Source organism: Cololabis saira, chromosome 8 (genome assembly GCF_033807715.1).
Source record: "Cololabis saira isolate AMF1-May2022 chromosome 8, fColSai1.1, whole genome shotgun sequence".
Taxonomy (NCBI): domain Eukaryota; kingdom Metazoa; phylum Chordata; class Actinopteri; order Beloniformes; family Belonidae; genus Cololabis; species Cololabis saira.
Genome location: NC_084594.1, coordinates 13,497,930 through 13,519,732, shown reverse-complemented (window position 1 = coordinate 13,519,732; position 21,803 = coordinate 13,497,930). Strand labels below are relative to the sequence as shown.

The following is a 21,803-nucleotide window of genomic DNA, read 5'->3' as shown; positions in this document are numbered from 1 at the left end:
GATGAAACTGAAGGCATGGATATATCTAAAAGGAAAAAAGCATCAATTAATTATTTGGGGGGGAATAAAAAGTTGCATTTATAACAATTTTTGACATTTCATCAATGCATTCATGTTTACAGCTATTCAACACATTCATTTCATGGAACATATTTTTTATCTTGTCATATAAAGTTATGTAATCATTCGTTTTTTAACAGTCTATATACATATAGACATGTATTTACTAAATAAAAGCAAGGCCAACACTAAACTTGGAGGACCTGATAAGCAGTGTGGGGAAAGCTCTGTGGAAAAACCATATCATGTTGCAAAAATAGACTTTTTGCCAAACGGGCGAAGTATTTCTAGTACAAATCCAGGTGTTCCCTGAATGTACAGAGTGCTTACAAGCAAGCTCAAGTGCACACAACATAACTCTGGAAGCACATTCCTCTCCACACCACAAAGCCACCCAGCACGTCGGTCCCCCTGAACAAACTGTGAGCAATCTGCTGTTTAACTCCTGCAAAAGGAACAAACAAGCCAACCTTCAAACTCCTTGGAAGCATCTGCACTGCAACTGCAGCTTATGACACATTTATTAAGTCTTTTTTTTATTGCTTAATTCTTACTGCTTAACATAAGAAGAAAACAAAATATAAAATCCATCCACCACCGTGCTGCTGGGCGGAGGCAGGGATCTGAGGCAAATATCTGAAAATCTGGAATCTGACTGAATAATACAAAAAAAAAACTAACAAGACCAGATACCATCAGAGGTGTATAGTGCGAGTGAGTAGAGACCTAAAACCATGCATAATAGATGCTGCGCTGATATGTTACAGTGTTGTGGCTGCAGAGTTAACTCCTTCTCACAGCTGCCCTTTTGCACCTTGCTCTAAAAGCTCCTCGGAGTCTTCGCTTGAGGAAGTTTGACGCTCAAACCCCCTCCTCCTCCCTCCTGCACCACTCACACACACACACACACACACACACACACACACAGTGAAACTTTCTCTATCTCTGCCCTCCCTCTCTCCATCTCTCTTTCTGCTCCCTCCTTCAGCTCTGAACTATAAGAGCCAGACAGGAGTGCACACACACATGCAGAATCCTCTCGCTCATGTGCACGAACACACTGGCTTTGCACATGCATCGAGTGGAGCAGAGAGGGGAAAACACCACCGTGGAGAAGTTGCATGAAAGAGCGGTCTCAGCTGAGGACTAAGTTTTGAAGTCAAACCATGGAAGCCGAGCAGTGGAGGTAGAAGAGAGGAGGGGAAAAAAAAGCTCCCAGCTGGGGATTACTGGACACTTCACTTGTATGAGCTCTTGTCATGGTGTTATCGTACCTGATCATCTCTGCGATTTGGATTTCCCACGGATCAAAGTCTGCTTTCTGAGCAAGTTTCTTGTGAATGAGGCGCGTGGAACTGGGAAACATGTCAAACGGACGCTTCAGTCACCTGTTAAGGGGAGTCTGGCTGTTCTGGCAAGGTGAGTCCAGACGGCAATTTCTCTCCGGCGATCTGGTGCAGATTTTGGTTGAAATTGCTGAAAAATTCATGTTTTTTTTTTGTTTTGTTTGTTTTTCTAATATTAGTGTCTAGAAAGCTTAAAGTCACATCCCCACACACGCCTGCCAAATATGAATTTTACACTCTAACTGATTTCATATGCTCTGGGGAATGAGCTGCAGCAGGGTCGAGCTTTCAGAGTCTGATCCTAAAAGACTGTAACAGATTTCCTCTTATAAACCAAAGATTTTCCACTATGAAAACAAGGAGATAAACGCTCTCTCATGTGAAAAATCGGTTGAACACTTGGAGATTTGTATAGCTTAGAGAACGCATGCAGGCAGGGGCAAGTGACAAAAAAAAGGGGAGCGTGTGGGGGGGTATTAAAGCAGACAAACACATAATTGCAAGGAAGTCATTATGTAATTTGTTACAATTGAAGTGATTTGCAAATTCTGATATGACGATCACCAATTTGAAAAATAAAAACATAACCAACGCTGGGCGTGGGATTTATGAATAGCCGTCTGTGTTCTCCCTCTCCTCCTGCATGTGTCTTCAAAGCCGTGTCAGATCCCTGACCACAGGAGGAGTCTTTAAAAAAAAAAGAAAGAAAAAGAAAAAGGGGGCTCCGGCTGGTGCCTTTAAACAATAGTTCCCTAGGAGCAGAGGAGCATGGCCCTGGAACTAATGTTGCCATTATGTTAATGGTTGGAATAACAGCGCACAGCCATTACTGACACAACTTCAGGCCGCTTCACAGAGCCGATCGTCCAGCCGCCGTGGTCTCAGTCACGAAGGCCGTCAGGGACGGTTGAAATGATGCGAGCCAGGGGAGCGACGGGAGGAAGCCTTTGTTTGGTTCTGATCATCACACGGCGGCTCTGCGCCTTCCACCTTTTTCGTTGCTTCAGTTTTTAGACTGGAATCTGCGAACTGTTCTCTTCCCTCCGCTCAGGTTTAGCTGAGGACAGGTTGCTGGTTCCAAGAAGATGGTTCAAACAGGGCAGCATTGAAATTGATTAAACTGCAAAGATGTGACAATTTGACAATTTTACTGTATGTCCTCCCAGTTTGCAGAAAGTTCTCACCATCTAGTTCTGCAAAAAAAATAAAGGTCATATCCAACAAGTGAGGTCAAATATCTGGTTGGAGGTTTCTTAAATGTAAATCTAAAAAAGGTTGTGCAATCTGACTCTGACTGAATAATATTTCTTCGAGTTAAACCTTAGATGGAGTTTCCTGTTTCAACTTCAAATATGTGAAAGAAGACGCTCTCCAGAAGCATTTCCAAACCCGGCTTTTAAATCAGAGGGAATCCTGGCTCCGAAACACCACTGGACCATCAATTTCCTTTGTCCACTGTCTGTTTCTCGACAGCCTCTCCTCTCCACGGAGACACGCCAACGTGGGCGTCAGGTGCCCTTATAATTCAGGCTCCTCTCGGCCGCCTGATAGCTCAAGATCCAGTGTTTTACATTTGACGTACAGCAGGATTTGTGGCGATAACGGTTCGAGCGAGTGGGTGTGTTGGCCTGAGCAGGCAGTGTCTTTACGAGCAGGAGCCAGCGCTCGTGAACCACGGCGGCGCTGGCAGCAGTGTCCACTGGGCAAACCCCCGTAGATCTCTTGTCTAAATAAACCAGGCCGCCGGATTAAGCAGCTTACATTGTGATGAAAAGACAACAGTAGTCGTTCCCTGCCCTGCCCTGGGCACGGGGGGATACTGCTGGTGGTGAGGACCGCGGTGAGATGCCGGGGTTAAAGAAGAAATAAGGAAGGGGGGCGGCGGCGTCGGGGGGGGGGGCTCAGGGTTAGAATAACAGAAACGTTCTTTAAATCATCCTGACCTTCGTCTGACTGTGGCGACAAGGGTGGAGAGGAGGGGGAGAGGGGGCGGAGCTCTGGTGCCGGAATGAAATTTATATTACACGGCATTCCCGACAGCGTTGGACGCAAACACATGACTTACAGTGTAAAGATTGCAGTTGTACATTCTGTAATTACTGTTTTGAAAGCTGGTGTTTGTCTCTGGATCAACGAGTGCACGTGTAGTAAGTTCACTGCTTGTTTTCACAGCCAGTAATGTCAGCGACTCAGAGATATGTAAGATGATGCATTCTAACATGCAAATAAGGGAAAGTGCACAAAAAAAGAGTAAAATGACATAATCTTCCATCACCAATCTGCACCATGTTTTGTGAATGAAATACTTCAAGTTTGCTTATGTTCTTCTGAGTGTCCAAAAAGATGAAATCATTATGTATACCAATTAGGGATGGGCGGTATGGACTAAAAAATGTATCACGATAATTTCTGGCATTTATCCCGATAACGATAAAAATGACGATAAAAAAAATACTAATTCAACTCCACCTTTGTAACTATAAATCTATCTCGCTCTCAGATCCGCCATGTTTGTTACGCAAAAACGTCATCAACGGGAATTTATCCTTTTTTCTTTCTTTCTTTCTGGCTCATTTCTTCTTTCTTTCTTTCTTTCTTTCTTTCTTTCTTTCTTTCTTTCTTTCTTTCTTTCTTTCTTTCTTTCTTTCTTTCTTTCTTTCTTTCTTTCTTTCTTTCTTTCTTTCTTTCTTTCTTTCTTTTTTTCTTTCTTTCAGGCTCATTTCCTTCCTTCCTTCTTCCCTTCCTTCCTCCTTTCCTTGTTTTCTCCCTTCCTTCTCCCCTTTCCTTCCTTCCTTCCTTCCTTCCTTCCTTCCTTCCTTCCTTCCTTCCTTCCTTCCTTCCTTCCTTCCTTCCTTCCTTCCTTCCTTCCTTCCTTCCTTCCTTCACGTACGTTGTGCGTGGATTTAACACAGAACCATAATTCAGGCTTTACACAAAAACGTCATCAACGGGAATTTATCGTTTTTACCGCGAGATGATAAATTCTCATCGTGAGGAATTTTTTTGACGGTACATCGTGAATGGTAAAATATCGCCCATTCCTAATACCAATTACCTAAACATGTATTTTGTTACCAAAGCAAACCTTTTTTCAATTTGGTCTGGTCTCATAGAAGCATGGGACATGAGCGCTACCTCTTATAAAACAGTTACTACTCAATATTTTGATGTTTCAGTCAATTTCAGCAAAGACAGATATTGTTTCTGAACCATCCAGCTGTCTAAGATTAAGTTATTTTGTTGCCTAAAAAAGCATTTAAAAATACTACCTAAATGTGGATGGATCAAAGGGTTTGGAAAATGCAAATGTTTACTTATATGTGCCAGATAACAGATATTCTGGGCCTAATCTTTGCTACTTTCATCCCTTTTTTGACTCAGACATGTTGCTAGCAAGTGTAATCTGAGCAAGATGTGGTTGAAGGTCGTGCATTGGACGTGTTGACGTGTTGTGTGGTCCAGATGTGGCCCAAATGTTTTAATTCCACTAGTGTTTCGGCCAGGTATGGCCAAAAAGGCGCCAAAAAAAAAAAAAATCCAGTTTCTGGTTGTGTCTGGTTGATATTCTCTGTCTGGGTCGGCGGGCTCGGTCAGGTTCAAGTCTGAGCCAAAGGAAACAGCAGATGTTTGGGCCAAACATCCTTTGCTATTTGTGGTTAATTAGAGAAATACAGAAGTAGTAACTTTGAAACCTGGCGACTGTCTCGGTTGGAAATTCAACTAAAACCTTTCTCACTTGCAGGTTTTTCTTTGTATTTAAAAGTGACGCTTCAATGAACTTTGACACGCGTAAGAAATCTTCTTTTTATTGCTTATCGGATGACGAGTCAAGCTCCATCTACAAAAGTCCCAAACCTGTCGTGTGCATGAAAGGAAGTGAAAAACAGTACTTTGTACATTATTCTAAATGGCTTCAGTAAATGTGTTTTATTATCCAAATAACAAAGAAAAATCTTTTTTTGTATTCCACAATTGGCCTTTAGATCAAGTTGTAGTTGATGATGATGTAGCTGAAAACAGGACAACTCTACCTCCACTGACCTGGTGTTGGACAGCTCTGTCTGCAGTCGTACAGTTAGTTTTAAGATGAAGCTCAAAATGTCCAAGTAAAGATGATAAGCTAATAATAGGTAGATTGCAATTAATTACTTTTTTTTTTAAAAGACCCTGATCTGTGAGAGTTGATTTCCCCACATACAACAGAACTTGTCTACGATCACAAGACATTACAGACCTTACATTTTCACGCAATTATCTGTACTTTTTACTCCTTACATTTTAAAAACAGCCTTGTTACTCTATTTCATTTCGGCCTTTAAAAAAAAACTATCCAGTTAAATTGCTCCATCCGGATAGAGTGAATTCGGTTGTGGTTGTTTCAGATGTTCTTGTCCAGTTTTGTTCTTACATCCGTTGCCCTCAGATTCCTGCAACTAAACTTGGATGTACATTCCAATAAAGGTTAGGATAAATGATAACTTGCCTCTGAAGTTTGACTTTTTGCACCATTACAATACTTATAGGCAACTAGTCATCATATCTTCTGCTCTCTGAAACACATGTTAATGCTCAATAGTACACATATATGGTTCTTTAATATATTTGCATTATACTAAGATGCATTCATTTTCAATGGCTTTTGTCCTTAATGGCTTTTTTCCCCCTTACATTACTTTTACTTTTATACTTTAAGTAGTTTTGAAACCAGTACTTTTATACTTTTACTTGAGTAAAAAACTTGAGTTGATACTTCAACTTCTACAGTCGTATTTTTAAACTCTAGTATCTATACTTTACCTGAGTAATGAATGTGAATACTTTTGACACCTCTGGTGATTACTATGTGATACTGATGCCCTGCAGCGGTCGTGTGCAGTAACCCAATCGCAGATGATAAACAGCAGGAATCAATAAGTCCGACACCTGGTGTTTAATAGCACTTCTTCTAAGGAGCCGGTCGACTAAAAAGGTTCGGGGTCGCTGACGTATTACAGCCGTTCAAAGTCTGGCGGATAGCTCAGAGGCCTTAAAGAGGCAGCTGTGAACTTTGAATAATGAGCTGCATTCAACTAAATATGTGGATTAAGGAGGATCTCTGGCCTATTGTATCATTCTGCAGAGAGGAGCACCTCACTGATCTTGTGCATTAAGTCGACTCCCCCCATCCCCCCAAGCCGCCCTCGTCCCACTGACTGACTTCATTCACCTCATCAACCACTGACAGACACCGAGAAACCAGAAGAAAAAATCAAAGACAGAAAAAAGAGGGGAGGAATCTGACAGCCATCCAGGAGAAATGAGATGTAAACTGTCATGGTTTTTTCATCTGGGAGGGGAGCAGGAATCAGGAAGAAAGGGGCGGCCAAGAGGGCACAGACACGTCAGGGACAGTTGGAGGGGGTTTTTGTGCTGCAGAAGTAAGTCAAAGAAAGATAAAGAATTGAATTTTACAGAAAACTGGGCCCTTGATTCTGGAAAAAAGGATGAGGAAGTTGGAAAAAAGTTGGCAAAATACTGGAAAACTCAGGGAAAGATTGTCCTCGCCTTAATCTAGGTTGTCAGCTACATTTTCTTCAGCATAAACACATTTCATTAGCATCCTCCAACTTGGGAGATTCTCTATTAAAAACCTGAACAGCCCTAGCTCTCTCTCTTTCTCTCCCTCTAATGAAGAGACTTCAATGTTGAGCACTTGATTCCCACATAAGCCTTGAATCAAACGTCCCTAGATCTGGGTCTTGTTTTCACAGGACAGCTCCGAATGCAGATGCACACAAAGCTGTGTTTTGACTGCGGCTCAGTGGGTGAGACGTGAAAGATGAGAGCTGAGGCTGCCAGACCCTAATGACAAATGCAAACAAACAAACAAACAGAGTTACAGCCCGGAGATCTTTTATAAATGGTATCCCTTTTAGAGTTTAGTACAGTAAATCATTGTGAGCTGTGTTTTTGTTTACGCGCGTATGCGCAGGCGCGAGTGTGCGTCTGGAAACTGAATGAATTTAGGGGCTCAAAGACAGGTAGGTTACTTTGGCCGAGCATCACACAGGCGGAGTGAGGGGCGGTGGCAGCAGCAGTGTTGCCGCTGGTGACAGATTGTCAGTCTGCACAGTTCGGTGGCTGCAGCACTGACCCCTGGTGGGAGACTTATGGTACTGCATGCGGACTTTGCCGTCCACAAAATCAGGAGGACGTGACAGGAAACAACACAGATGGACAGAGGTGTCAAGTATTCACATTCATTACTCAGGTAGAAGTATAGATATTAGAGTTTAAAAATACTCCTGTAGAAGTTGAAGTATCAACTCAAGTTTTTTACTCAAGTAAAAGTATAAAAGTACTGGTTTCAAAACTACTTAAAGTATAAAAGTAAAAGTAATGTAAGGGGGAAAAAACCATTAAGGACAAAAGCCATTGAAAATGAATGCATCTTAGTATAATGCAAATATATTAAAGAACCATATATGTGTACTATTGAGCATTAACATGTGTTTCAGAGAGCAGGAGATATGATGACTAGTTGCCTATAAGTATTGTAATGGTGCAAAAAGTCAAACTTCAGAGGCATGTTATCATTTATCCTAACCTTTATTGGAATGTACATCCAAGTTTAGTTGCAGGAATCTGATGTAAGAACAAAACTGGACAAGAACATCTGAAACAACCACAAACAAATTCACTCTATCTGGACGGCGCAATTTAACTGGATAGTTTTTTTTTTAAAGGCCGAAATGAAATAGAGTAACGAGGCTGTTTTTAAAATGTAAGGAGTAAAAAGTACAGATAATTGTGTGAAAATGTAAGGAGTAAAAGTAAAAAAGTAATCTGAAAAATAATTACTCCACTGAAGTATAGATAACCAAAATTTCTACTTAAGTAAGGTAACGAAGTATTTGTACTTCGTTACTTGACACCTCTGCAGATGGATTTATCAGTATTTTAGCAATTCAATTAAATTCAATTCGATTTTATTTATATAGCGTCTAATACAACAAAAGTTGTCTCTATAGGCGCTTTCCAGAGACCCAGAACATGAAAGCAAGTGAATGGATATGTGTGAAATGTGTACAACTATGAAAATGCATGTAAATGGATGAATGTGGCTTGCACTGTAAATCACTTAAATATTCAGCAAGACTAGAAAATTATAACACCCCGAATATTACTGCAGAACAAGACCAGAAAAAGCTTGAGAAGTTGTGTCCACATCAAATGCTTTGCTTTAAAAGTTGTTTTAAACACTCCTATTCTATCTTCAAAATAACCTCAAGCTTAGTTTGGAAAAGTGCATTTTATTTGCTCATGTATTTGTTACTGTGACACAAAACTAAATGCGCTTCAATTAGAAAATGTAGCATAATATTAGAGATTATACTTATCATTTATCAAGTCTCAAAGAAAGAGACGGTGAGCTGAATTTGAATTGAATTGAATTGAATTGAATTGAATTGAACTTAATTTAACTGAACTGAACTGAACTGAACTGAACTGAACTTAACTGAACTGAACCTGTCCCAAGCCTGGATAAGTGGGGAGGGTTGTTTCAGGGGGGTCTGATGTAAAACCTTTACCAAATCAATACAGGGGACACAACGATCCAAAATATAGACCAAATATCCAAATAAATAAATAACAAGTAGAACTTCTAGTCATTATGGAGGGGAATTATTTAAGGTTATTGCTGCAGGCAGAAATGGAGCTTGGCTGAAAAACAGCAAACCTCTGACTGAATACATTCTGTTGTTTAATCAATATGTTGCTTAAAATATGATGATTAAAAAGTGGTTCCTGTTAACATTTAGAAAATTAATGGTTTTCATTTGTTTTTCTTTAAACAGTTTCAAAACAATAAGTAATCAGATTTTTCACACCATTCTATCAAAGAACAACAAACCTTTTTTGTTGTTTATTGGTGAATAAAACTGTAAAATCATAATAACTGCTGTGATAAAATGACCACCTACATTGCATTAACAAAACGAGCACTTCACCAAATATGAAGCTTTTACACGGTTGTAAGAGAATCAAGCTTTTGTTCCTCTTAATGACGTCTCTTCACATAACAGTTTCATAAAAGACATTTAATTCTCTTTCATAAAAATAAACCTGCCACATTCTGTGTAGATTATTATTTTCAAGTTTATTCTATTTACATGCAATGTGACAACACTAAACTGAGTTTATGACACGAGGGACTGTATTATAGCGTTGCATGAAATGTCCTTTCTTACATGGAGAAAAAGCCACATAAAAACATAAAATACAACAACTTAAATTTAGGTATGTTGAACTTATACGCCGACAACAAGTCAAACAAATACTCATGAATAAAAGGCCCATTGTCTGAAAGTCAACTGATGGAAGAAGAAAAAAAAACAATATTTTCTGTGATCATTTTTCTTAACATTTCTAAGTGATCGTTGCACTTTTTGCTCTAAAGCTGAGCATAGCAGAATTTCATTAAAAAACAGTCAATATTATCACTTCTTATTATTAATCTCCAGTAGTGTGATAAGATTGTATGTTTTTGCAACTTCTTGTTTCTGCAGCAAATCTTAATTCTACAAATGCGTCTGATCCATGATAAAAACCTGAATGCAGTGTTCTCGCCTCATTCTTTATGTAATTTTTACAAGTAGATGAAATCTGTTTTTGAAAAATGTTATGGCGTAACAGGGAGGTGCACTCCACACGAGTGGGAAGTTTTAGAGCCCGTGGCGGAAAAATAAATCAGTGGGAACCAGTGAAGGATAAAGCTAATGATATCTGACTGCATGTGTAGGAAGTGATTCAAATAAAACAATCCCCCGTCGCCTCCAAACTGAGACGGGGGTTGAATATTATCATACTGTATGTATTACACCATCATCTCACTTGTGGTTGGAATAGTCTCTTTTGTAGAAGAATCCTAGAAAAAAAAAAACCCACAATGAGCAATTTTGTTTGACTAGGTCTCGCTTTTATGAGCGCTCTGTGTAAATGCAACCATATGCCCAACTGGCAAGAGATCCGAGAAAGGGAAAGGAACTGAAAGACAAGTGACCTCAAGGAACAGTGTATAGAAACGTTCTGGCAAATACGGGAACACAGATGACTCCCCATCACGTACAGGCTCTTGTCTCGTGTGTCCGTTCACCGGGCCGTGTGTATTTGAGCAATCATTTAGACGACATGTTGCATTCTGCCCCGAAGGATGGAGAACACTGATTGGATGGCATTCAAGGGAATTGGAAATTCATTAATCCAGACTAGAATTTCTGGTCTGTGTTTTAGCAAATGAGCACATCTGGGCCTCGCTGAACAGGTTCCTTCGCCAGCTCCGGTGATATCCAGCGTACACAAACATGTCACAACAAGAGGGAAACTGTAAACACATTAAGATGTGACTGCAGAAAGAAGTATTAATCTTCTAAATTGGTCCACTTCTGGAAGGATGATGAATGTGCTCTGAGCTTAAAGCTGGCTCTGTGGTCTTTGGATGATTCAAACAGCCCAATATGCGTGTGTGTGTGCGTGCGTGCGTGCGTGCGTGCGTGCGTGCGTGCGTGCGTGCGTGCGTGCGTGCGTGCGTGCGTGTGGATCAGGTGGAGAGGCACTGGGAAACAGCCGAGCTTCACACATGTCTGCGGTCGTGGTCGGCATGTGGGAAGCGTTCCAAGGGTAAAAGGGAACAAAGAAATATCCTCCATTTGACATTAACAAGGTTAATAAATGCCGATCAATCAGCCTCCTTCTGGGAGCCTCTAACAGAAATTTCAGCAGCGCACACTTTCCACTCCCAAGTATCCGTTTTCTGTCAGCTTCATCTGTTCAGCCACCAGAGAGCAAGCTGATCCGCGGGTAGATGCTCCCAGGTCAGCTTGCGGCTTGACAGGTGATGTTTACACCCACAAAACAAGGGGGAGAAAAAAGAAAGAGTGAAAGAGAGATGGGAAAAGGAAATTGAGGAAAACAGGGGAGGGGGGTATTCTGACATGAAGCAAAAGTTTGATATTGCTGAAAATTTGTTTTCAGCAGAGAGTTTATACGGTGAAAGCTGATACCACTTTCATACACGAGTTCTGTGGGACTGGCTCTGGAGCTGAAGCCATACTTCTCACCCTCAACGAAAAGAAAAAAAAGCAACGCTCACATTGCATCACAGACCCCCGCGGGTTTCCTCATATTTCATTGGTTCGGATGCAATCAGGAGAACTTCTCTCCCTTGTCTTGGCTTCCAGCAGACTGGGTTAGGGCCTTGTTGTGTACACAGCGTGCTGATTTCTTCAGAAAAATATAATTACCGTTAATGACAGACAGACTGCAGATGTGCACATGTCAGATCAATAACAATTACAGGGTGAAAAATGCTTTCAGTTGGATTAGCTGCCAGTGCTTGGGATAAGTCGAGCAAGAACATACATCTTTGTGAGTGCCTTTCCTTTAAATCATATTATCAACAGATGTGTTTGGCTCAGTTGGCCTGCAGTTGTCAGTGACCCCGTATTTGGTTTATATCAGTGCTGAAAAATGCACATACTGTATATAGAGAGTGTGTGTCAAGGGCGTAGGTTTGGTCTCAACATTGGTAGGGACGATATAACAGCATAACCTGCATGTACTTTTTGCTGGGGACGGGAAATTAATAAGACCAAACAGATTGGGTGAACGGGGGTCAGGGCTACATTTGTCACGAATATGAACCTAATTAATTGATAGGCTAATTGATCAATGCAAAATAAATCTGTATTGACTTATACTAACTTTCATGTGTATTGGTTCATCTGATACACGGTTTGATTCAAACCTTTGTTTTCAAAAACTACTCAAGAAACATTTTGAAAACTTACAGAATATTCCAGGATTTTATTAACAATTTAAATTGCAATATTTTAACATAACTTAAATTATATTAACGTACACAATAAATGTATTAAGTGTACTTATTAATAATCTCTTAACTATCCAGAATGCAAAAAATATTTCTCTTAAGACCACTCAACATTTTCTGTCTAAATAAATAAATTAAATATAACTGAAAAAAATAAAAAATAAAAATAAAAATGGAACCTTCCTTCAGGTTAAACACTACTGCTTTTGTCAAAAAGCACAGCCAAACTCAACAAAAAATGAAAGCTCCTTTGGGCTGCTTTAAGACCACATAAATGAAATGCATGGTCAAGTCATCAACCAATCAAACGTGCGTTTGAGGAAAAAAATATGGACCGGCAAATTCAGCAAGTGAAAAGGGATAAATGTAAGTCTGAACATAATGAAAATAATTCACTTAATAATGGTAGGGTCAATTCTATCCTTACAACATTTGGGAAGACAATCTAAATTACCTACCGGTATATATCTGAACTAATTATATAATGCAAATAAGGTTGCTTAAAAGTTGGTGGGGACAATTTGAGCCTCCTGAAAAGTTGGTAGTGTTATGTCCCTACCGTCCCTATGCAAACCTACGCCCTTGGTGTGTGTAGAGGTCACCTCTCGCCTAGGACCAAATGCTCCTAGAAAAGGGTTTGTGTGCTGCAGCTAGGGTTGCCACCCGTCCCGTAAAATACGGAATTGTCCTTTATTTGAGAAAAAAATGTTGCGTCCGGTATTGAACTAATACGGGACACGATTTGTACCGTATTTTCATTAACTTTTACACCATATTCTAGTTGAATTATTGAAATAAGTTAACTTTTACACCATATTCTAGTTGAATTATTGAAATAAGTTAACTTTTACACCATATTCTAGTTGAATTATTGAAATAAATTAACTTTTACACCATATTCTAGTTGAATTATTGAAATAAGTTAACTTTTACACCGTATTCTAGTTGAATTATTGAAATAAATTAACTTTTACACCATATTCTAGTTGAATTATTGAAATAAATTAACTTTTACACCATATTCTAGTTGAATTATTGAAATAAATTAACTTTTACACCATATTCTCCACCTGTAACTATATTCTACATCTTGGCTGATGTGGACATACGTAGCATAGGAGGCTATTTCAGTTGCTAGTATGGTTGTCTGTCTCTACAGTCATGCAAGTTCAATGCTATTAAAGCACTTTAAACTTTAAATCAAAGCATTTTGTTTTTTCATATAAAATAAACACATTTTTATTCAGTTTAGAAGTTTTGGGGCTTTTTTTTTGGCTCCAGCGCTGCTGAAATCGGGGCGTCCCTTATTTCTATTTCTGAAAGGTGGCAACCCTAGCTGCAGCTGCAGAGAGACTGCAGCGATGCACAGCTTTACATGATTTTAATATCACTGACTCGCCACTTTTTACATGGGAGATGTAACAAAAGCAATCCCTGAGACAGCTTAATCTCAAACAGAATTGTGTGCAGGCTTAAGTGGAGGGAAATGTGTAGCCTATTTTCTAATGAAAGAGGTCAACAGTCCTCTGCATAACTCTGGAAATAGCCTGGAACTCTCTGTAAGGGAGCTTCTGTGTTTATCTGTCTTTATTTACCGACTGTCCTATGCCTTTGCAGCTGTGTTTGTGGTGGGAACGGGGAGTAAACTCTGGGAGGTGCCCACAGGACCCTTCGCTTCCTCCTCCAATGTCAGCGGGAGCCTGCAGTGGGCGCCCCGCTGTCAGCAGCGCCACCTGCAGGACGACGTGAGAGTCACAGCAGAGATCCCCCCGAAACTGGACGGCACCTGGGTCTCAACGAGGTAAGGCTGATTTATGGTTCCGCGTTACACCGACGCAGACCGTACGCCGTAGGCTCTGCGTCGATTTAACGCAGAACCATAATTCAGGCTCATGCTCAGCAGCCGCCGCAACAGAAACGCTTTCACGTTTTTGGAGGAATGATTTTCTCTTTCTTGTAGAACTACTGTACAATCACTTGCTGAACATTTATGAAAGAAACTTACACTGATACAAATATTGTGCTTGATCTACTTAAAAAAAATAAGTCAACTTTTTGCATGAGATTATTATGTAGATCAAGAAAGACTAGTCTTTTTATAAACTACTTAATTTTTTGTATGTAAATAATACATTTTACAGTCAACTTAATTGTGATAAGTTGACTTTATTTATCAAAATTAAGTTGACTTTATTTACCAAAATTAAGTTGACTTTACTTGCCAAAATTAAGTTGACTCTCCTTTCAAATGAATTTTGTACATATTAAGAATTAAGTAGTTTATACAAAGACTAGTCTTTCTTGATCTACATAATAATCTCATGTGAAAAAGTTGCCTTAATTTTTTTAAAGTAGATCAAGCAAGATATTTTTTACTGTGGTGTTCTACTTAAACAAATAAAGCATGTTTCATCTAAACATTGGTCAATCTGCCCAATAGATTAAAATTGTTAAAGGAAAGGTAAATCATTGCTTGTTGTTTGTGTGTAAACTAAAAGATTGCCTGGGATTACAGAAATACTGCTTGTTAAGGAAAAAATGCACAATGTCTTGTTTTTTGAACAAATGCAGATTAAGTTCAAAACTAGATGTATTCATGTAAAGCAACAAACTTCATTTTTAATTGTTAAAATCACATATTTAAATATGTTATATTTACATGCGCTTAGATTTATTTTTTTCAGTGTAGTCACCTTATCCTAGACCATGCAAATAGTCTCTAAAAGCGACATCTTTTGTAGAGAATAGCTTTAAAAACCTTGATTTTTCTTTTTCTAAGTAAATAGAGCATTAGAGTTAAAACATGATCTTAGAGGGAATCAGTATTTTATTATATCCAATCACAATTTTCTGTAAAAAAAAAAAAAAACATTCTACATATCCAAGTCATCACAGATTTAAAAGCAAACCCAAATTACTGATGACTCTAAAGTTTGCTGGATCCATTTTTGTATCATTTGGGTCATTGTTTTAATTTCTGGGTGAATCTGAATCTATTCAAATGCTCCAGTCTTTACCTGAAAGTCAGAGAACATGACTCAACAATAAAGATCTAAAAGAGGTCGTGTCACATGGTGGAATAAGTCGTGTTTGGAGATGGTGGTTTGTCATCTGGTTAATGCGGGAACAATTTGTAAAACCCTTTGTTTAACAAGCCAAAAGGAACTATGCATGTGCAGAAAAACCTACCAATTAAAGCAAAGAGTCATAAAAGAAGCCACAAAAAGGCATAAAATGACCTCACAGTGATGGCAAAGTTATCACCGTGGAGCAATATTCAACATAATGATGTAAAAGGACATACAGCCAAGATAAAACACGTATATGCAACCACTTCAGAGAGAAACTAATTGGTTATGAAGTTGCCTTTGGGGACAATTTTTTTGCCCATGCGGATTTTCAATCAGTTAATTGCTATGTAGTAGGTAGTAGGAGACTTTAAATATTTAGGTACCTTTATTGACAGCAATCTTAACTTTAATAACAACACCAACCACATCTTTAAATCTTGTGATCAACGGCTACATTTACTACGCAAGCTCAACTCTTTTAGTGTGAGCAAGCAGATTATGGAGACTGTCTATAACAGGGGTCGGCAACCCAAAATGTTGAAAGAGCCATATAGGACAAAAAACACAAAAAAACAAATATGTCTGGAGCCGCAAAAAATCAAAAGTCTTGTATAAGCCTTAGAATAAAGGCAACACATATTAGTTATAACTGGGGGAAGATTTTTTTTTTCATTATGCACGTCGAGAAGAAAGTGGAAAGGTCGAGAAAAAAGTGGAAATGTCGAGAAAAAAGTGGAAATGTCAAGAAAAAAGGTGGAAATGTCGAGAAAAAAGTGGAAATGTCGAGAAAAAAGTGGAAATGTCGAGAAAAAAATTGGAAATGTCGAGAAAAAAAGTGGAAATGTCGAGAAAAAAGTGGAAATGATGAGAAAAAAGTTGAAATGTCAAGATTAATGTTGAAGTACAATCTTGATAAAAAAGTCAAAATGTCGAGAAAAAAGTCAAAATGTCGAGATTAACGTTGAAGTACAATCACGAGAAAAAAGTGGAAATATCGAGATTGGAAAGGAAAAAGGAATAAAAAAGGAAAAAAAGGAAAAAAAGGAAAAGGAAAAAAAAAGGTCAAACGTTTTTGAAAAAGCTCCAGAGAGCCACTAGGGTGGCGCTAAAGAGCCGCATGCGGCTCTAGAGCCACGGGTTGCCGACCCCTGGTCTATAAGAACCTCATAGAGGGAATCTTAACCTTTAACATGGCAATGTGGTCCGGCAACCTTAACACAAAAAATAGATGCAAGCTACAATGAATAATAGAAAAAACACAGAGAAACTTAAGTGGTATTTATAAGGAAGTGATTGGAGAAAAAGCTGCTAGGATAGCAAATGATCCTACTCACCCACTCTGCAGCGAGTTTAAATGACTTCCCTCAGGTAGATGGTAGAGTGTACCAAAGGCTAACCGGAACATATTTAAAAACTCATTCATTCCCAACGCCATTAAGGCTCTGAATGAGGGCACGTCTCGGTAGACTTGTCTTTTATGTACATGCCCTTGTTGTTCCTCCTTTTTTGCCACTAAGATGTTTTGCGTGTAAATGTTAAGTGTTTGTTGATGTGTCATGTTACTGTTGTTTTTGTATTATGAGACAAAAGACAAATCTCCACTTGTGGACAAATAAACTAAGGCCACGTTTCCACATAGCCGGGTATTTACAAAAACGGATATTTCCCCCTCTACGTTTTGAAAAATACCCTTGTTTACACGAACCCGCATAAATACGCTGTTAAGGTGCTATGAGCAGCCAAACCTACAGGGGGCAGTGTAACGAGAAGCGTAAAGTCATGCTAGCCAATCGGAATCCTGGAAAAAAACGTCAACAAATGACACATGTGAAGCCTGAATAATATGGTTCTGCGTTAAATCGACGGCGTAGCCTACGTACGGTGCGCGTCGCGGCATACCCTACGCCGTAGGTTCTGCGTTGGTGTAACGCGGAACCATAAATCAGCCTTGACTGCCAGTTACTTCCAAGACGGAACGAGAGTCTTTCGTTTGGAGAGACAGAGAAGTGGAGTTACTTTTAAAGGAGCTTGAGGCCGGATTGTGGCAGGATTTATGAAAAAAATCCGTATACATTTTAAGTTTTCTAGTAATAATGTCAGATGAAGCGTTCCAAACCCAAAAGAATGAGCCCTCTAGTGTATCTCTCCTTTGCCTTGAACAGGCTGTGTGCTGCAAAATGTGCTGCAATTCGGTCCCGAATTTCCCGCGCTGTCCTGTGGATGTGACGTCACATGACGCTGCATGTGCGTTCTCCCCGTTCTCCCGTGCCGGCTTCGCTGTTGGCTGCAGTACCCCCGACGACCGTCGTGGTGAAGGGTGGCGCTAGAGAGTCTAATTTCTTAAAAGGAGCCTCAAGCTCCTTTAAGTGTGACTTTAGAATATAAAACAGGTAAAATACAAGAAAATATTGACAGTGGCCAAACAAATTGTAAACACAGGTCGCACACATAATGCTGGTGACGTTTCTGTCGCATAATGTGACGTTCTGAAGCCTAAATCTCCGTTTCCCTCCCTTTACAAGCAAACGTGAAAACTGAGTTTTTGAAAATCTCCACTTTGGCCGGAGTTTTCAGAAATGATCGTTTTTGGTGACTTTGAGCTTCGTTTTCGTGTAAACGAACGGCCAAAACGCATGAAAACGCCACCGTTTTTGCTACGTGTAAACAGGGCCTAACTAACTAACTATCTTCAGTTAATGGAGGTTGATTATTTTATAAAGATGCCCGTTTAGAAAAAAACACTGGCAGCTTTAAATTGAAAAGACCTAATAAACATGTTCACTCACATAATCCGTAACAAATCTCTTTCCCGCCTTCCCCTGTGTGCTCAGATGTGAAGTTCGCCCCGGTCCAGAGTTCCTGACCCGCTCCTACTCCTTCCACTCCAGTCGCCACTTCCAGGCCCTGCAGCACTACTACACCGACGGCGCCTGCGAAGATCCAGCCTACTCCCTGATGGTCAGGGGGAAGATCCGTCTTCGCCAGGCCTCCTGGATCACCCACGGGGGCACGGAGGCCGAGCACCACCTCACCAAGGTGGCCATCGTGCTCCACAGCATGGCGGCCAAGCAGCGGCTGGCCTCCAGGCTGCCGCCGGCCTGCGTGAGCCTCAGCCTCGGCCGAGCGCTGCCCGGGAAGCCCCGCGAGCTGTACAACACGCGGGCGGGGAGGGGCTGTCTGGCGGCGCTCGGCTTCTCCATGATGGAGATGGGCCTGGTACGAGTGGAGACGCACCACCACAGCCACGGAGGGAAGGTCCAGAAACTGTTCTTGGGGGATATTCACACAGACTGGACTCAAAGAACCCAGCACAGACCTACAGGGTACCAGCAGCCGCTGCAGAACGCCATGGTGAGACTTCAAACTGATTTTGATTCTTTAAAGGGGACCTATTATGGCATCTAATACCTATTTTAAACAGGCCTTGATTGTCTTAAAAATAAGCTTTTGATTGTTTTTGCTAAATAAATTAGAAATTCAGCCTCTGAGCCATGTCTTTATCTTCCCATCCTCTAACCTCATTATCTATGTGGGCGGGGCTATGATAATGAGGCTCTGTGCTGATTGGCTGCCTGAATGACGCGCTACACCGCTACGAAAAAATGGTGGAAGCTCCGGCTGGTGGAGGAGTTGTTGTTGTTGTTCCGGCCAGAGTTAGTTGTGGCCGTGGTTTCATGCATCGTTTCAGAATCTTATTGGCTCGTAGATCCACATTACACTGGATGGCTCATCCGGGCGGCTGTACAGACACTGCAGAATTTGGTTGCTTTCCTCCTTCTCTGAGTTGGCAGGCTGAGGGGAGACCACTTTATACATGTTCAAGCAAGAGAAAACTTGTTTTTCATAATAGGTCCGCTTTAACTTTCATCATAATGTCCTCAAAGCTGTAGTGCAGGGGTCGGCAACCCAACATGTAGAAAGAGCCATATTGGACCAAAAACACAAAAAACAAATATCTCTGGAGCTGCAAAAAATGAAAAGTCTTGTATCAGCCTTAGAATGAAGGCAACACATGCTGCATGTTTCTGAATTAGGTAGAACTGGGGGAAGATTTATGTTTTCATTATGCACTTTGAGAAAAAAGTTGAAATGTCGAGAAAAAAGTCGAAATATCGAAAAAAAAGTTGAAATGTCGAGAAAAAAGTTGAAATATCGAGAAAAAAGTTGAAATGTCGAGAAAAAAATTTAAATGTCGAGAAAAAAGTCTAAATGTCGAGAAAAAAGTTGAAATGTCGAGAAAAAAATTTAAATGTCGAGAAAAAAGTCTAAATGTCGAGAAAAAAGTTGAAATGTCGAGAAAAAAGTCGAAATTTCGAGATTAAAAAGGAAAGGAAAAAGGAAGAAAAAAAGAGAAAAAAAGAAGAGGAAAAAAAGAAAAAAAAGAAAGAAGAAAAAATTAGAAAAAGGAAAAAAAGTTCAAACATTTTTGAAAAAGCTCCAGGAGCCACTAGGGCGGCGCTAAAGAGCCGCATGCGGCTCTAGAGCCACGGGTTGCCGACTCCTGCTCTAGTGGTACAATGATGCTGCAATATAAATATAATCATTGTCATCTTAATATTTTTAAATGGATAATTGTAAAGATGATGATGATGATGATGATGATGATGATGATGATGATGATGATGATGATGATGATGATGATGATGATGATGATGATGGGGTTTTTTGTGATCCCAATGAACTCTACATAGTGAATGAAACATTGTATTTATTTATTTTAATAGAGGTTGTAAAGGTTTGAATGATTTGGGTTTTGGGTTCAACAAAACACTTGACAATGTGTTTCTCATTCACCCAGTCACACACACTCTAGATGCAGGCCTTTATCTTAACAATTACACACTAATAAGCACTTCGGAGGCAACATGGGGATTCTGTGTCTTGCCAAAAGACACTCCGGTGCCAGGGACGGAACGGGATACGCATTTTCTGATTGTAAACCAGTCACGCTACCAACTTTTTTGAAAGCTAAAATATTCGATTTCATTGCTTAAGTGTTATTGTTCGTAAAGCTGTAAGTCAGTCGCTCGGTCATGTGTGATAAGTTTAACAGCTGCTGCTCTTTTTTGGTTTTTGGGGTAAATGTATCAAACATAAGGCACGAGAACGGGGGTTTTACAAACCTCTCATATATTTATAGTCATATTTTCACTTTATTGTACCTACCACAGCGCTGAGTAGAAATGTCACTTATAACCCTGGGTTGCATTTCTCTCTCTTTCACTCTGCAGCATCACATCCACCCCTGTCCTGTGTGCGCTCTGGTGTACCGCTCCTCGGAGCAGCGCCCCGCCGTGTTGCCCCGCAGTCCTGCATCTCCTCTGTCCCTGGCCGGCCGCTGGGTCAGTCAGAGCTGCGAGACTCGCCCCACGGTCCTCTTCCTCACCAGGGACTTCGTCTTTGATCCCAGCCAGCACACCTGGGAAGGCGTCTACCGGCACTACTCGGACCCTGCGTGCTCACAGCTCACTTTCATCCTGAGAGCCTTGGGACATTACGCTCTGGGAAATCCCTCCGTCAAACTCTCGGGAGCGTCTGAGCTGGTCTTCAAGGTCACTCGGGTGAAGGTCACTGCCTTGGACAAGCCCATCGCAAAGTTGCTGAACGGCACAAAGCCGGGGAAGTGTGGTCGGACAGGAGGCTGGGAGGTCGGGGCGGAGCAGGATTTGACCCCGACAGATGGGTGCACTGTGCTGGGCATCAAGCTGCCACATAAGGAGTATGAACTCTTCAAAATGGAGCTGGATCACAGGAAACATCCACTGCTCTTTGTTGGAGAGAGGCCAACCGATGGCTCCAGTCCTGACCGGCCACTGAAGCGACCCACGTCCTTTCAGGCCCCCATGGTGCTTTGCAGCGGGGGGCAGGCACAGCCTTCCTACTCCCGTTTTGAGAGTAAGCAAGAACAGTTGGCCAGTGGGACGGGGAAGGTAGCCCAGCTCCTGATACCGCTGTTTGGGTCTGTGCTGTTCAGCTGGTTCTACGTTTATTAGAGACAGATCAAACCTGCTCCACCCGCCCCAGTCAAGGATGGACGTTGTTTTGTGGCAGCTGCCTTTCACCCTCTGGGGAGCACATATGAGGAGAATCACCAGACCTTCCGAGGAGCAGAAGGATCTTTCATATCTGGCTTTAACATGGTACATTTAGGTTCCCTTTAATTGACCCACTTCAGCTATTTTAAAAGAAATATATACACATACATAAAACTACTCTGTATAGAGCACACATATATTATGCAAATGCCACTGAACATGTTCAGTCCAGTTGGGCTCAGTTTGGATAATGATCACATGTCTGAGTAGGAACTATTTCATTCATGTCGATGTGGAGATGCTGATCAGTTATTTCATCATCAAAACTTAAGCCATGAACCTTACAGTGGACTTTCTACCGAGTTGCAGGTTGACTAATGCACTTTGTACAGAACATTGTCCTTTTTTTTTTTTTTTTTTT

At 40.7% G+C, this 21,803-nt stretch overlaps 1 protein-coding gene across 1 annotated transcript; it reads left to right on the top strand.

Moving 5' to 3' along the window:
- The first annotated feature begins 1,072 nt into the window (after positions 1–1,072).
- apcdd1l (adenomatosis polyposis coli down-regulated 1-like) lies at positions 1,073–21,803 on the top strand. Its single transcript, XM_061726806.1, has 4 exons — positions 1,073–1,479; positions 13,894–14,077; positions 18,179–18,698; positions 20,579–21,803. The coding sequence occupies exons 1-4, from the start codon at positions 1,401–1,403 to the stop codon at positions 21,338–21,340; spliced, it is 1,545 nt and encodes a 514-aa protein (XP_061582790.1). The 5' UTR covers positions 1,073–1,400; the 3' UTR covers positions 21,341–21,803.

Coding starts and splice junctions, on each gene's coding strand:
- apcdd1l (XM_061726806.1), top strand. CDS start 1,401: ATGAGGCGCGTGGAACTGGGAAACATGTCAAACGGACGCTTCAGTCAC. Junction 14,078..18,178: donor GGCACCTGGGTCTCAACGAG/GTAAGGCTGATT, acceptor CTGTGTGCTCAG/ATGTGAAGTTCGCCCCGGTC. Junction 18,699..20,578: donor AGCCGCTGCAGAACGCCATG/GTGAGACTTCAA, acceptor TTCACTCTGCAG/CATCACATCCACCCCTGTCC.